A 16726-nucleotide genomic window follows, 5' to 3' on the forward strand; every position below is an offset into this window, starting at 1 on the left:
AAGTTTTAATTTTAATCTTTTTTTAATTAAAGATAAGCCATATTATTGCTATATGGAATAACTTGTAATCTGTGATATGCAATTTATTTATAAATCATTGTATATTTTTACCTCTGGGCATCATTCCGTTTATGTCCACACGTTTTCCTGAAATTTTAAGTAAATGTCGAATATTTATGGTAAAAACAAATAAACAAAAAAGCTTATTTTAATCATACTTATTGCAAGACGTTTAACGATATTTAAGCCTGTTTTGACGTCTTTATTTATACTATAAATGGTAATTGGTAACACTGTTTCTGTGTGTCAGACTCAACACGTCGTGTATTTCTTGTATAATTTTGGCCGTCATTTTGTTATATTTTACTATTTTGTCGGTGATTTTATGTGATTAATCATAAAAATGGCGAAGTTAGTCGATATATACAACAGCGAGAAAGATCCTGTGATCAAAAGAAGACAATTACCGTTAATAATTTATGAGAATCTTACTGTAAGTGGCATTTTCTGTACTTTGACATTACCTCAAACGTAGATTTAATCAGAGCTGAAAATAATAAAAATAATAATTTAATAATCTATAAATTACAGTTTTTTAGTACTGATAAAAGGTGAAAGTTTTCATTGGTGTCCATTATTATTTATGTAGTATATAAGGCGCTAAGATTCATTGATTTTTGAAAACCAGTGACGTTTTTCAATTGACCTTATTTTTAAGAATATAATATCTTTGTTGATGATATATTCTATTTATTTTACAGATGATTATGGATTTGAACACAGTAGGTCTAATATGCGACAACTCTCAAGTAAAAGGTCGGGAGTACGAGGAGTTCGTGCGAAAATACAGAATCCTCACGACAGACGAACTGAAAGCTGCCCTTAGAGTCGATGCTTCCGATATATTCAATGTATTAAACCAAAGCATTCCTTGTGTTGGCTGTCGAAGAAGGTTTGTGTTTGTTTTACAAATTCATATTTACTCAATATGAAGTACCAAACCTGTATAGAATCATATAAGAAATCTGAATTAATAATTTATTTTTACTTGCAGTGTGGAACGTCTTTTTTATCAATTATGTAAATCAGGGCACCCTACAGTGGATCCATTAGTTCTTACACCAGATGAAATAATGACTATAAGAGAAGATAAAATTGTACATCCACAATCATTAGCTACTTTATTGAATGGTCACAGGTAAGAAATATACCTCATTGCATGAAAATTTATTACTATAGTCTGTTTTTTTTAACTCTGAGACAAAATTGACATTACCTTTTAACATAAAAGGAAAACAATTGTTGGTTTGTAGTTTAATACCCTAAAAATTACTACAATATAAAATGAATTTATATTGTTTCATTAAAAGATAATATTCAAATATTAGGTGTGTACATATATTTTAAAACTGTATTGTTTAAACTTCATAGAAAATTTTAAAACTAATCATCTAAAGGAAAAAGTTACAATTTAACTAATCAATATAGTAGGTACAGCAGGTGTCAGGACTCCATGTCAACTGGTAACTTTGTGTCGTCAAGATTAAAAAAAAGGAGTATATGCATAAATATGATATTGAAGTAAATGTTACTTTATACCTTCATCTGTATTTTTTGAGGTAAAAATGGCTGATGTTAAATGTGAATTGTATATAGGTTACCACTATAATACTAAAGTGTATGTTTGATGTACAAATCCCTCATCACCATCCTTCTACCATCAACCCCTTTATTTTTATCAGGGATGTTAGGGAGCTCCGTAACTGTAACTGAAACTATTCAGAAAAAAAAAATCATATCTGCATCTGTATCCCTGATTTTTATATGACCACCAAAATATTCACTACAAATATTTATAGGTCATAATAATGTTTGCTAGCTCAGCTAGTATTGCTATCTAGCGTTTATTAAGAATGGTGTTTAGAAAGTTGAAAATAATATTTAAATATACCTCATATAATTTGCTATCTTAGAGAGTTAGTCAATATCGATTTTATCGTTCATTTTGCTATTTACTCAAGTTCTTTCATTTTATATCCATATAAATAAGGTTGACAAAATACACCTTGTATTTGTGGCAACTTTGAAGATATACAATACTGTGCTGTTATTAAAACTAAAGGGGTATGCAAAAATTCTGTAAATCAGTGAAATCAATTAGGTAACATAACTGGTAACTTACCTTAGTTACTATAATGTGTATATAGAAGTATTGGTAATTTCATACATGTGTAAAATAACCAGCCTAAAAAGGTGTATGGTACACAACATGAAAGGACAATTTAATACAATTATTCTATAAGTTAGTGAACATATTCAGTTTTATTGAGTATTCACTTTAAATGCATAACAGTGCATGTGAATAACAGAATGAGGATAGGCAGCAGGGTCTATTGCCACTTTCTGAAATTTATTAATTGTAATAGTGAGATTTTTATTTTCTGTCATTATATCCCCAACATCTGTGGTGATGGAGAATATTGTAATGAAATGTCAGTGAAATTATATGCAACATTTAATTTCAGCACGGGCATTGAATGTCTTATAGAGAATCAACCACGATGGAAAAAGTCTCAGCGATGCACATTACACTCGCTAGAAGCGGGTACGGCTAGAGGGTGGGGCAGTTGGGGGGGGACAGGGGCAAATGGCACTGGAGGATCGGGGCCGACGACAGGGGCGGCCACTTGCGGGTGGGGTTGGGGGGCCTGGGGCTGGGGAGGGCGCGCAGCCTGGCGGGCAGCGTGGGATGCTATGCGCTCATCTGCGAGAGATCATGTAACACTCGTACATTTCAATACTCTCCACGACACTCTAACAAACTATCTTCGCAAACATCGCTTCTGTACAGACTGTAAAACTAAGGTATGATCCATTTATCCTATGGTATCCCATCTATCCTTTTTAGTAAAAATTTGTAGTTCTATGTATATTTTGATCCTCAAGTGTATGTATAAACTACTTTTTAAATTTGAAAATAAACTGTTATACAGGATTTTATTAAAATGTCCTTACCATGTTATTGAGACCTAAAATTAAATATTACAGGTGTTACGAGCTTATCATTTATTAGTTGATGAAAAAGAACCACAGAAGGAAAAAGGATATGTTGGGGCACTGTACAGTGGTATCAAAAGATGTTTGTTAGACAAACATTTACATCTGCAAGCAAAAACCAGTTATATAGAACGACTTATAGAAAAAGCTGAACCTGAACTTCTTGGAAATCATAGGGAAAGACATGCAAAAACACTGGAAATTGCACAAGAAGAAGTAAGTACCAGTCAAATGTACCTTAAATAAAGGAAGAAGCAAATGAGTTCAAATTACCTATTTTCACGACAAGGAAAAACCAATAAAAGGATTTTTTTACAAGTGAAAAACTGTCCTAAAAATTTGTTCATATTATACTAATTTATATTTAAATGTAGTACAATAGTACTTATAGTACAATATCCAACCCTTATACTGACAGAGTTACATATACATACATCAGAAACTACTAATGCCTTAAATATGATATTTTGGGATACATGAGAAAATATTTTCACTTAGAAATAGTTGCCACAAATACTGGGATACTATTCTGCTATTTTTTTCAATATTCATTATTCAGTTGAGTAGCAAATACTAATTTAAAAAAAATATAGTAATAATGTATCAAATTATGTGAAATATTTCTGTTTTAAACAACAAACAATGGACAAGTAATGCCTGTTTTGTATATAATCAATCGTATATTTAGCAAAATAACTATAGTATCTCTATTTATCACCTTTCTTTTAATACATTGAGGAATACTGGCCTGTAAGCCAGCAACAGATTTTGAAGACTAGTATTTCTATCTTTTCTTATAATTTCCTCCTAAATTTCCTATATCTTGAAAAAAAATAACCAACTAGGTGGTGTATTGTGTATACAAAAACATGAATATTTCAAAAACATTCGGCAATTTTCTCTCTTTATTACAGGTATTGATATGCCTTGGGATTTGCATTTATGAACGACTCCAACGGATTTCACTACGACTACGCGAGGAGGAAGGCACCTGTCAAACTTTGGCAGCAGTAGCTGTTGAAGCTCTATATCGAAAGTTTGAAACGGCTGTTGAACACAAAAGTGGAGTGTCAAAATTGCAACTACTTTATGAAGAAATAACGCAGGAAGAACTCTCTAGGCAACAAAGGAAAGAACAAAAGAAACTAAAGCGACGCAAGAAGAAGGAGAGGCAGGCTGTCGAGAGTAAATGCAAGGTTAGAAAAACTACTACTAACAATAATCTGTTTATTGCTTTGAATTTTTTCTTTTCAAAATGAGTGCATGCTGCAATTATTGACATACTGTAATACATATATAACGATAATGTAACACAAAGAAATACTTAAGAAAAAGGTTATATATTAATTCATTGTTTTGTTTTAACAGGAAGCAGATTCTGAGGAACCAGAAGAAAAGTGCCAATGTGAAGAGTGTTTGTTAGAAGAAAGAGACACACCAACCGACCTAGTTTCACCACGGGATTACAGTCAATGTTATGAAGCTACGGGCGACGCTTGTCAATCTTGTCAAGATGATTCAACAAAAAGACTGTCGCCAAAAAAAACTGGTAAAAAACGTACAAAAAATGGTAATCTATCACCCAATGAGCATTCACAAGACTGTGGTTACTCTTCCGGAAACAATGGTGGTTGCTGTGAGACTATATCAGGTTCGTCTTCCCTTATGAGCACTCCGGAGGGTTCAGAGGTAGCTTGTTCTGAGGGTTGCTGTAACCATGAAAGAGGAGACTGCATAGATATGGCCAAAAATGACAAAAATTCATGTACTGGCTTTACACTTTCTCTACAAGAAATGTTAATGGTAAGTTAGTATCTTTGAATTTTCATCTTAAATTTACAATGTCATATCAGCACACAGCATTATCATAGACTATTTGCCTTAGACACCACTGTTTCATAGTATTTATTATATTATTAATGAACTGATTGGTCTATTGACTGTAGTTACAGTCAATAGACCAATCAGGCCATGATGACCAATCAGCTTCTGTTTGTCAACAAATTATAAAAATGAAACTGTGTTGCATTAAACCAACCTTACACACTCTATACATGGAAATAGAAATAATCTTTATTCAAATTAACAGAATACATATACAAGGTTGGAGGTTGGGCAACTTATTGCCGGTTAGCACCAAAATTACGCTTGCGCATACCCTACTCCTTCCTATCCTTGATAATGCTGATATCTGCTATCTGGACCACACCAAAGACCAATTAAACTAACTTGAGCGTCTTCAAAATTTCTGCATCAGGTTTATATTTAGACTTCGCAAATATGACCACATTTCACATTATCGTTCACAGCTCAAGTGGCTCCCTGTTCGCCTTCGCCGTGACTGGCATATACTCTCCCTTCTTTACTCCATTCTTTTTAATCCTGTTACTCCTAACTATCTTAAAGAAAGATTTTCATTTCTCGGACAGGCACAAAACCATGGCTTTCGTAGTGCATCAAACCTCCTCATTAAAACTCCTTCACATAGTTTTTCATTCTACCGTAAATCCTTCCCAATCCATGCTGTTCGCCTTTAGAATTCTCTACCTTACTCCATTCGTAGCATACAATAACTACCTATTTTTAAGTGCTCGGTTAAATCCCATTACCTCTCCACTTAAATCTCCCTGTATTCCTTCTTGCTATGTGTCTTGTTCCTTTGTATATAACATTGTCGTTTTGTACTTGCGTTTCTGTGTATTTATATATGTATGATATACATACATTACATTTTATATATAGTATATATATATTGTATGTTAGTTTCTAATATCTATTGGTATTATTATCCTATCCCTATTATTACCTTTATATATTTATATATTCTTCCATGCTATTCATGCGCCACCTACCACTTATGTTGTATTTTCTCTACCTAAAGGTTGTCTGGAAGAGATTGCTTCTTGCGATAAGACTGCCTTTTATACTTCCATATCTCTTTTCTGTATAATTCTTATGTATTAATTCTATTGGTGCAATAAAGAGTTTATAAATAAATAAATATACACATAATTTATTAGCATTTAAATATGATTCAGTATATTATGGCATTGGAGTCACATTTTTGGCTTGTTGTTCTTTATGATTTCTAAAAATAGCTTATTCATTACTACTAACTACTCGCCCCGGCTTCGCCTTGGTGTACATGTATTATATATATAAACCTTCCTCTAGACTTACTCTTTCTATAAAAACCTGCTTCAAAATCCGTTGCGTAGCTTTAAAGATTCAAGCATTCATAGGGAGGGACAGACAGTGACTTTGTTTTGAATGATTATATTGATTGTTAAAGTCAGTTTTCTAAATATGGTTCTCACAATTGGGTTAGGGTGTTGTAGCTTAGTACTAGATACTCTTATAAAGTAGTCAGTACTTGATCATTGCATTATACTACCTATATAAGAGTTTCTATGTAAGAAAATCTGTAAGTTGAACTTGGAGACTAGTGAGAATTTTTGTCTTTATTCCTAGCATTGTACAAAGGTAATGAATGTACAATAAATATTGAATTTTAATAAGAACTACATAATTATATATTAGTTTTATTTTGTATGAAAAATATTTTACAGGATACATGTGCGTCAGATGAAGAACAAGATACCAGTTATATTCCAATAGAAGATGTTTTGGAATTTAAATCTCGTAGAAATATAACAGAGAAAAGGCAAGAACTGCGGCGAAACTTGAGACAAAAATTTGCGCAGTTATGTGTTACTACACCGTTGCACATTGCGCAGCCACAGGACAAGCAAGCCGCTTGATTCCAGCTACCATATTGCTCCCATGTCCTGTCCGAAATTCAGATGATTTTATCAATTATTTAGTCATTTCTCTACAAAATGACATGAATATATCAGCTTCATGGTCAATATGTAGATGTACAATATCTTGTAATATGTGTGTCAATAATATTCACAGATTCTGAAATGGTTAGTTTCGTAATTCTCTGGTAGCCAAAAGACAGTAGTTATTATTTAAATATAGATAAACAGAAATTAAGTTCTTATTTGTTGTACTCAGGATTCCCCATAATCAAATTAATTAGAAAGAGAGTAACATGTGACTTTATTAAAAACATTGTTTGAAACAACATTTATTTAAAACTACTCCGAATCGATAACAGTAATAGTTTCTAAAATGTAGTAATGTGGCCACATGACAACTACGCCATAAGGAATCCGGTTTGTTTTCTTTCATTAGAAACTGATTTAAAGTTTTAAATGACAGAATGAAATATAAATGTTTATTTCACAATTTTTTACATTCCACATTATTGTGACAACTAGATTATTAGTTGGTGAAATTAATTTTGATAATATTCTACATTAATAATAATTGTCAGGTTTTTCAAATTTGTGAGATTTTTATCATTCATTTGCATATTAATACCATGAAATCACAAAACCTATATTATTGTAGGGCCGGATCATTAGATTGTTACCTCTTTATTATTTATAAATATATGTATAATATATTGTGATAATATAAAATGCTTGTCACTTTCGTAGTTATGATAATTTATTTCAAAATATTTTAAATAATTATTTGTTACCTGTGAATTATTACAAGAGATTGTATTTACTTACATAGTAATAGAAAAAACAAATTTGTTTAAATTCAATGGGCTTTATGGATATTTTTTAAACTATACTTTTCAGTCATTGATTATATTTTTTGTAAAATCATGTTTATGATCCAATACTTAAAACTTTAAATAAAGTGCAAGTTTGATTTACCTAAATAATGAAAATCGACTGGATGGTCCCAGCATTTAAAATATATTTACTATTAAATTGTTAGAGAGCTTAGTAATGAAATATGTAAAGTAGCATTTTTTGATGAAATTATTTTATTTTCAATGCTTTATGTGACTCAATATTATGTGGTACATGATGGATAAATTATTGCTTGTTACAAAATGAAATGCTTCAAGTCCTTGAGGTTTGTCATTGTTATTGAAGTTGGAAAACATTTGTAACTCAGTTTAAAATATACTATTATAATACTTTTACTACTATTTTAATTATAGAAAAGATTTTCCTTTAATTAGTAGTTCCTAGTTTTAGTAGCTAGTTTTTTAGGTAGCTATTTTAAAATTAAGATATATTAGGCTAATTTAAAAAAGCATAGCAAACTAGCTTAATTACCTGAACCTGGTAACCATCGTCTATATACAAAAACAACACTACAGACAATATAATCATCTGACTACCACAGCAGTTTTGCCATTCTTGAGGATTAAAACATCATCTCTTATTCTGTAATTTCACTACCTATATTGGCACTCTATAACCAAAACAGCTTACGAAGCAAGCTGAGATATATACAAAAGAGTAGAAATTGAATATTGTTTGTACTCTATGTATATATGTTTGTAGGTCTGTTACAGACACTTATGGTAAGTCAAATCTACATTTAGTTCTGAAAGTAGCTAGAATTAAGAACTGACATGATTCTCTCCTCAAGTACTTCACTCTCTTTAGATAGATTTTTAGATAGTTTATTTCAAAGGAGCAAATATTCCAAGTAAATAGACCATTCAAGGTAGCAGCTACTCCTTTCGTATTTACTGTAAAAACATGTGGTAGTAAGTCAAAGTTGACAAAATGTTTGACAAATTATTATTTTATTTCCTGTGCCCATTCTATTTTAACACAAATTATATTTGTTTTCACCTTTTAAACATATTAATATTTATATATTATTAATTCACCTATATTAAATTACTGGGGCCACAATAAATAGGCCATGTCATAAAATTTGTTGATACCAAATTATAGCAAACCTACTCTTAATCAACTGATTTGTGCGATACAAAGTGATGCATTTGTACCACCAAATCCAAATGAATTCTTCAAAGCAATTCTTTTATCAGCCAGCCATTTTTTTGATTCAAGTACATAATACAAATCATCCACAGGATCATCTAAATTCAATGTAGGTGGTAATATCCCATAATAACATGCCAAGATAGTAAAAACAGCTTCCAAATTGCCAGCAGCACCCAGTAAATGGCCATGAGCACCTTTTGTGGATGATATATTTATTTTTAAACTATGTTCTTTAAATAGAGCCTTTATTGCAGTTGACTCAATCCCATCTCCAATAGGTGTAGATGTAGCATGAGCATTGATGTAGGTGATTTGATCATTTCTAATATTACTGTCTCTTATTGCTCTGGTCATTGATAAAACAGCTCCACTACCATCTTCTCTTGGAGTGGTTATATGAGAAGCATCTCCAGATAAACCATATCCTAAAATTTCAGCATACATTTTGGCATTTCTTTGAAGAGCATGTTCATATTCTTCTAAAATTAAAACAGCTGCTCCTTCTCCCATAACAAAACCATCTCGTTTCTTATCAAATGGCCTTGATGATTTTGTTGGTTCATTATTAAATGATGTACTTAAGGCCCTCAAACGACAGAAGCCTGCTATGGCAAGAGGACTTATACAGGATTCTGCTCCACCACACACCATAACATTAGCATCACCATTCCTAATAAATCGAAATGCATCACCAACAGAGTGAGCACCAGTTGCACATGCTGTTGAAACAGAATGATTAGGACCCCGGAAACCATATTTGATACTTATATGTCCAGCAGCCATATTTGGTAATATTCTTGGAACAAAAAATGGACTAACTTTATTGTACCCTAGTTTTAGTGCTTCATTTGTATCACAAACATCTTTAAGATCAATCATTCCCATGCCTAATGCTACACCTGTATTCTCTTTGTCAACATCACTGTCAGGACACCATTTTGCATCTGATAATGCTTCTGAGGTTGCTAGTAAAGCCAGACATGTTGCAGGTGCCATTGATTTTAGGTTTGCTCTGGATAATGCTTTACCTACTTCATTGTCTTCTTGTATGGGTATTACTCCAGCTACTCTGCATGGTAATCTAGAATACTCCTCACTTTCTAGAGCAACTATTCCACAACGACCTTTCAAAAGGTTGTTCCATGCAAATTTAGTACCTGTGCCAAGCGGGCTTACTACTCCTAATCCAGTAACAACTACTCTTCTCTTTGGAAATTGACTAAAATTTCTTGTTTGGTAGGTTTGCTTAATACTTAGTAACAATTTGGTTAACTTCATTTTTTATCGAATTAAAATAACGGTTAAAATAACAACATTACTTTTTTAATATCGATAAATTTTTCTGTTTTTTAATACACTTTTTCTCAAATATCTCACTTTGTCTCCAATATCTGACATTGATATGAAAAAGGAATCTTCCCCGTATTTTTCCTTTTTCTAGACGTGAGTAGGGACAGTATCTTCTTTGACTGGATTAAATAATATACATAATTCCTTAATCCACATATGCGTATACTATACAGTGCTAGAAAAATGAAAAGTTTTAAAATGGGATATTGGTGTTTGTTTTGACTCTACTTTGATTTGACTCAAAGCATATACTAAGAGATTTGACTACTTTTGACTTTCAGTACACAGATCAAGAAGACAAATATATGTTTTTGATTGTCATTACTTTCAACGTCAGACAGCGACTTCACAGATTAGAATATCTATCTAGGGATGGACATTTTGTGCAAAAGCGATTATTTGAATTCTTTTTGTAATCATTATTGTTAAGAACTATTTAGCTTGTGTAAAGAAAACAATATATTTATTAATAAAATTCTTACTCTGAACTGAATAAAAAGACTGCAAGTTTAACTAAAGTGTATATACATATATATATACACATAATTATTATATTTTACCGTTCAAAATTATAATTATCCTGTCTCTAATTTTGGAAATTCATTATTAATATTAATAGTATATTGGTACTTGGTGCTGTACTGCCCAATAAATGTAATAGATTAATTAGAAATCGACTTTTGTCGAAATTAATCAATTTCTCCAAAATCTATATATTTCATCCCTAATGCCTATTAATGAGTGACAGACAGCTGTTCTCCGTTTGTTGTTATCCAAGTGACTGTATTATTTTATATATTCATATCTAGTTAAGTATTTTAGATCCTATTTGTGTTTGTGTTGTATTATACAAAATCCTTAGAGTTGTATAGTTTGTAGTACTCTTCACATCACATTCAAATATATGAACACTAGATGTCCGTAGTATACTTCAGGCAGAATACTAAATAAAAACATTTACCTCTATAAGAAAGTATTAGACAACTATGATTAAATTTATACATATCCTAAAAAAAATAATCCCATTTCTGTTAGTTGTATTGTCAATTACTTATCGTGATCGCTTAGGATTTTTATTTTATAACTTCTTTACCTCTAACGTTCCGGATATTAATGTATATACGGTTGAACAACTAGCATTGTATAATGGCATTAGTAAGAATAAAATTTATTTATCAATCATAGGATCTGTTTTCGATGTCACCACAGGTACGAAACATTACGGTCAAGAAAGCCCATACCACTATTTTGTAGGTAAATTACATTTTTTATTCTACTTATTATGTTTGCCTTTTGTTAAAAAAAAATTGTATCCTGCTTTGTTGCATTTCCTTGTAATAAATGCAATGTTTTAAAATTTATTTAAGGCGCTTGCCATTCGTATATATGTATAAAATAATGTATAATATATTACACATTATTGTTTTCAGTATTAGTACATATATACTAATATTCAAAACTATACATTTTATGTATTAAGTGTCATTGTCTTTCATATAAAAATGATATTTAATTATTTCATCATATTGCTATTTTATAAATATATTTAATGATGTATTTGTAAATTTGTTTTCCATTTAGGAAAAGATGGTTCAAGAGCATTTGTCACTGGAGATTTTAAAGATGAGAGTTTATATAAAGATCACATATTAGACTTGCCTTGCAATGATTTGTTAACTTTAAAGAACTGGAAAGATACATTAAGAGATAAATATAAAGAAGTTGGTAAGTTATTAAAGTGAAGTAATGTAGTGTATGAGGTTATAAAGGACCTACGTCATACATATGGTAATATGCATAACAAACAAAGGTGCTGAGTTATGTATGTACATAATTCAATGCAATGGAATATCAATAATTTTGTTTATGAATATCTAGTTTACTCTACTAGTATAGTTGTATTATTGTATAAGTGGAATCTGTCAGAAGAGAAAGAAGGGCTATTATATACATTAGTGATGGTTAGTAGCTCCATTACTAGCAATGTACCCTATCAGCTCAAACTGAAGGCAGTCCCCTCTGTAAAGTATTGTAATGGGAATCCACTTTTCATCCCATGGTCATAGATATATTCACAAAAAAAGTTGTCTAGTTCCCATAATACAAGCTCTGTCTAGCTTAGGACAAGACAGCACTGTATGAATTGTCCTGGGTTACATTATAATCACTATGGTACTGCTACAAAAAACTACCACCATCCCATCATCATATAAAAAATAAACTGGTATTGTTTATGGAATAATTGCACTGAAATTGCTACTTTAGCATACTTACAAAAACAGGATCTTACATTTCATTTGTTGGTATGATACAACTTCTCAATTGGCTTAATTAATTACAGGTGTTTTAATTGGTAGATACTATGATGTGAATGGAAGAGAAACAGAATATATGAAAATGTTCTATGTAGAAACAGAAAAGTGTATAATCGAGAAGGATTTAGCTAAAAAAGAAGAATTAAAGTTTCCACCATGTAATATTGAATGGAGCCCAGATGCAGGCACTAAAGTCTGGTGCACTAAAACCAGGTGAATATAAATAAATATATTGTATTACTAGTGCCCAGTTAGGTGGGATAGGTTTTTTGCAAATTAAAATATAAACCCTTCTATATTGATATCATCTATAAAACTGTAGTACAAAATTTTTGATCAATTTCCACAGCATACATGATATTGATATTCTTCAGGGATAATGTAGCTTTCTAATGGTCCTGTAGTCTAAGAGACTTCAACGTGAACATACAAATCCTTCCTCATATTATTTTCAGTTCCTCTTTGTAATAAGAATGTGGATCATCTCAGTAATTACATAAGTAATGTTTATCTCTAACAGTGCTTTTTTTTTAGTGGAGGAGTGAAAAGAAATTGGGTAGGAGTGCCGCGCCAGCTCTACACACCAGGACAGGACATGCCTCGCTGCACATGTGTGAACATTGAAGACATTGATAATTCTGCAGCTATGTTCAAAGAATATGATAATTGTCCTATCACTTCTACTTCTTGTATTATAAAAAGTAATTAGATAATGTAAAATTATATTAAGATAAGCAGATGTGATACATCATAAAAAGTAACATTGAATCTCAAGCTGAACCTCTTTCAACAAGAATGGTAAATTGAATAAGCGTAAGTAATATATTCAGAGAGATTATGTAAATTAATGTTTATTATTCCTATTTTGTGACTTTCTAAATTTAAATGGTTGTACATATTTTTTATATGAATTTGTTTTTATGCTTATGTGGATACTACTAGATTTATTTGAATATAGTTTATATATACAATTTAATATTCTGATATCACAGATGTATAAATTATGATAATGATATCATTAATTTTCCATACAAATCATATTCTTAATAAATGCAAATACTTTTGATGTAAATTGGTGTTTAGAAACAGCTGCTGCTGCTTTGGTGTGTAAATAACTGATGAATATATAGCCTATATGAAGACCTATTTATATGTAGAGATTAAATTGTGTTTTGAAATATTTATTTTTTAATAATTTTTTACTCTAATATCATATAAACTGACTCTATGCCCTGTGGCCCTTAAATTGAATTTTTACTAAATAAGACTTCATTTTGTACTAACACTATTCTAACCAATTCTTATAATTTTTAGTTTATTTCAGTTTTTAAACTTTATATTGCTTATACAAAAGAATTTAAAGAAATGTTTAAACTGTTTATTAAATATAAATAAGTATGACATTTAAATTTGTAAATGTCACATTGTCACCATTCAAGGGGTAAAATAAAATACCAGATAAAAGTTTTTATGGAAATTCGTCAGTAAAAAATTCTGTCGTAAGGGTTATTCTGTCAATAGTTTTTTCTATTATTATATTAATACAGAACAATAGGCATGAGTTCAACTTGCAAATAATGATGTGAAATAATGGAATATACTCTATGTGTTATGTGATAAAATGTAAGATATTAATTAGATACAATGTAGGTACCACATTATTAGATTTTATTAATAAAGTAATGTTCGAACTTTTCCCAGGTTGAGCAATATTTAATAACTGTGTATTTATAAAAATACACCTATTTGTAATAATTGGTCATACAATATTCTGTAAACATATTGCTAAAGTATGGTTAAACTTATAACAAAATCAGTGGTAATTATAACTTGGTTTAAAGAAGTGTAGACAGAGACTGTGAAATATAGCTGTTAAACTTAATGACTTTTTATTAAATATATGTGATATGTAATTGTACCCTTAAATTTGGCAGATATCCAAACTATTTGTGTAATATCTAAAAGACATCATAGATTGATTGATTGAGACATCATCTTGACTATTTACATGGGTAAAGCATAATATCTTGGACAAAACTAAGGAAAGGATTAATTTGGGAGGCTATTGAATTTGGGAATTTAAATGTAGTCTTCACTATAACGAAAATAGTAAATCACAAATAGATTACTTGCAATAATAGTAACCTATATCTACAGTAACAGTAATCCTGTTGTTTTTACTAGATTTATTCATTGAATGAGTTATGAATATCAGAAACTATATCAGAGAGATAATGTTGTGTTAGATTGCACGATGTATTTGAAAGAACATGTTTTAAAAAACAGCACTGTAGCAGTAACGAAACATGAATGTATTTATTCCAACCATGATTACTACTATATAAAGACAGTTCACACAGGTTTATCAGTATTTATTACTTTTGTTTCAGTTTGTACTGCTTCATCTAACTCTAGACACTCTATGGTTTCTAAAAATACTTGCATAGGTATTTTCTTCCTATTTAGGAATGATTTGTTTCCAAGTAGTTTTTTTATTTTAGCTCTGCGTTTTTTTATTTTATCTTTAGTATACTCAGTTCCCAGCTGGAATGTTAACAGTCGTTTCACTTTTCTTCCTCCAATTAATGTCTCATTATTACTATTATCAGTCTTAGGTTCTTCATAAATTGTTTCTAGCGTTTGTGATAAAGCATTCACCTTTCTATTTAAATATAGTGCTTCAATTTGTTTGGGATTGGCATTTTCAGTTAAACGTTTTCGAGGTTTCATACTAACTCTACGATTAGTTCGTTTAGTTATTTCAGGCGCCAAAGATTTTCTCTTCCTCAATACTCGTGGTAATTCTAGTGTGTCAAGTTTGTCTGGTACAGAATTTATATTTGTTTCATCTTCTTCCATTATATCTAGATGCGCCATTTTATTTGGTAGTTCAGCATCAACTCTGCAAGTTGTAAAATGTGTTGTGTTCGTTATGTAATAAATAAAGACAAAATTAATTTAAATAAATAAAATAAAACTTACCTGAATGGTTCCATGCTTATTACACAAAGTAAAAGTCATCTGTTTTTAAGTATTAGTATTATATTAGTTACTAGTATTATACAATATTAAAATGTGGACTGTTTTTAATAAATTGTTTGTAGATTTATTCCATTTGAAGTGTTATACAAGAAAACAAACGATAAGACATTAAAGAAGTTTAAACTATAGAAAATTAAACGGCACAAAGGCGAGACATGAACGATAAAGGAACCGGCAATGAAACGAATCAACGAACGTCGCAGGGTTGCCAGATGCTCGCAGGTACAAGTTGTCAGATTAAACACACATCGCATATTTTTTATAATTCTAGTGATTACTTTCTCAGCGAGGACAACTTCTTACATTGTATGTTCTTATATATAAATATAGAAAAAAAAAACAATGATTAACTGCCTCGCATTCAAGTCAACTCGTTTAGCCATTATTACATCGCCTTACTTTCGAAGGACCCGAGTTCGATTCCTCGCCCGGTACGAACTACAGACATTTGTATTTATTGTTGAAATATATGCGTTGTGTGTATTTTCCTGAGATATTATTATTATCACTACGGAGAATATAATTTTATACAACCTAAAACAATGGCTATCAAAAGTTTTGTTTGTCTGAGCTTTTGTGTGCGAAACGGGAGAACTTGGGGAGAATTCAACGTCAAGCCGAAACGCGGTGACAGGATTAGTTGTAACCATCATGAGAAAATTTAGAAATATCATAAAAAATGTATCCTATGCAAAACTTCCAGTAACTCGATTTTTCCAAATCCATTTTACTAATTTTCATTTCATAATGGTTACAATCAATCCTGTCACTAGTCCTGTTCTAGTTACGGCTTGACTATGAATTGTGGGACACACTGTATAGTTAAACAACCTGTATTTAATAAATTGTGATTAAATAACACGTTCTAAATCAGTCAAACCTGTTAAGCCTGCTTGGCAGCTCAATTATGTGAGATACAGGATAAAATAAGCAGTAAAATTTCAGGACGAGAAGTTTGGCATCTTATCCTCTGGAATGGTAACGGATGAGTGGTATCACAGATACCATATGATAATTTAGTGTCCGTAGTTTTATTCACAAATATAGGCGTCGGTCGGTTAGCATTTACCATCAGGTAAGCCTTAAGAATGTTTGCCATTCCAATTATATAATAAAATTAGTTGTACCCGC

The 16726-nt window shown here is 30.9% G+C and overlaps 4 protein-coding genes across 5 annotated transcripts; 2 read left to right on the forward strand and 2 right to left on the reverse strand.

Moving 5' to 3' along the window:
- The first annotated feature begins 288 nt into the window (after window positions 1-288).
- Window positions 289-7244, forward strand: LOC131850687 (gametogenetin-binding protein 2-like). Its single transcript, XM_059201002.1, has 8 exons — window positions 289-493; window positions 762-952; window positions 1055-1198; window positions 2526-2865; window positions 3049-3273; window positions 3972-4253; window positions 4426-4860; window positions 6627-7244. Exons 1-8 carry the CDS (start codon window positions 404-406, stop codon window positions 6816-6818), a joined length of 1899 nt encoding a protein of 632 aa, XP_059056985.1. The 5' UTR covers window positions 289-403; the 3' UTR covers window positions 6819-7244.
- Window positions 7245-8220: 976 nt separating this feature from the next.
- On the reverse strand, window positions 8221-10175 carry LOC131850688 (3-oxoacyl-[acyl-carrier-protein] synthase, mitochondrial). Its single transcript, XM_059201003.1, has one exon. The coding sequence runs from the start codon at window positions 10164-10166 to the stop codon at window positions 8853-8855; it is 1314 nt and encodes a 437-aa protein (XP_059056986.1). The 5' UTR covers window positions 10167-10175; the 3' UTR covers window positions 8221-8852.
- A 1006-nt stretch (window positions 10176-11181) lies between these two features.
- LOC131850689 (neuferricin homolog) lies at window positions 11182-13445 on the forward strand. Of its 2 annotated transcripts, none has more exons than XM_059201004.1 (4): window positions 11182-11492; window positions 11820-11963; window positions 12580-12766; window positions 13088-13445. In XM_059201004.1, the coding sequence occupies exons 1-4, from the start codon at window positions 11225-11227 to the stop codon at window positions 13260-13262; spliced, it is 774 nt and encodes a 257-aa protein (XP_059056987.1). In that variant the 5' UTR covers window positions 11182-11224; the 3' UTR covers window positions 13263-13445. The 2 variants fall into 2 exon arrangements, with proteins under 2 accessions (XP_059056987.1, XP_059056988.1); XM_059201005.1 differs by having other exon boundaries at window positions 11182-11447.
- Window positions 13446-14842: 1397 nt separating this feature from the next.
- LOC131850774 (uncharacterized) lies at window positions 14843-15791 on the reverse strand. The gene is made up of 2 exons (XM_059201134.1): window positions 15536-15791; window positions 14843-15455 (listed from the first exon to the last, which is right to left on the reverse strand). Exons 1-2 carry the CDS (start codon window positions 15547-15549, stop codon window positions 14906-14908), a joined length of 564 nt encoding a protein of 187 aa, XP_059057117.1. The 5' UTR covers window positions 15550-15791; the 3' UTR covers window positions 14843-14905.
- Between the last annotated feature and the right edge of the window lie 935 nt (window positions 15792-16726).

The sequence above is a fragment of the Achroia grisella genome, unplaced genomic scaffold (genome assembly GCF_030625045.1).
Source record: "Achroia grisella isolate CSIRO2021 unplaced genomic scaffold, CSIRO_AGI_Agris_v1 utg779, whole genome shotgun sequence".
NCBI classification, from domain to species: Eukaryota; Metazoa; Arthropoda; class Insecta; order Lepidoptera; family Pyralidae; genus Achroia; species Achroia grisella.

Bases quoted from the DNA above. Each gene is read 5' to 3' on its own strand.
- LOC131850687 (XM_059201002.1), top strand. From the start codon at position 404: ATGGCGAAGTTAGTCGATATATACAACAGCGAGAAAGATCCTGTGATC. The intron at 1,199-2,525 runs GTAAGAAATATA...ATTTAATTTCAG, and splicing joins ACTTTATTGAATGGTCACAG to CACGGGCATTGAATGTCTTA. The intron at 3,274-3,971 runs GTAAGTACCAGT...TCTTTATTACAG, and splicing joins TGGAAATTGCACAAGAAGAA to GTATTGATATGCCTTGGGAT.
- LOC131850688 (XM_059201003.1), bottom strand. From the start codon at position 10,166: ATGAAGTTAACCAAATTGTTACTAAGTATTAAGCAAACCTACCAAACA.
- LOC131850689 (XM_059201004.1), top strand. From the start codon at position 11,225: ATGATTAAATTTATACATATCCTAAAAAAAATAATCCCATTTCTGTTA. The intron at 11,493-11,819 runs GTAAATTACATT...TTTTCCATTTAG, and splicing joins CCCATACCACTATTTTGTAG to GAAAAGATGGTTCAAGAGCA. The intron at 12,767-13,087 runs GTGAATATAAAT...CTTTTTTTTTAG, and splicing joins GTCTGGTGCACTAAAACCAG to TGGAGGAGTGAAAAGAAATT.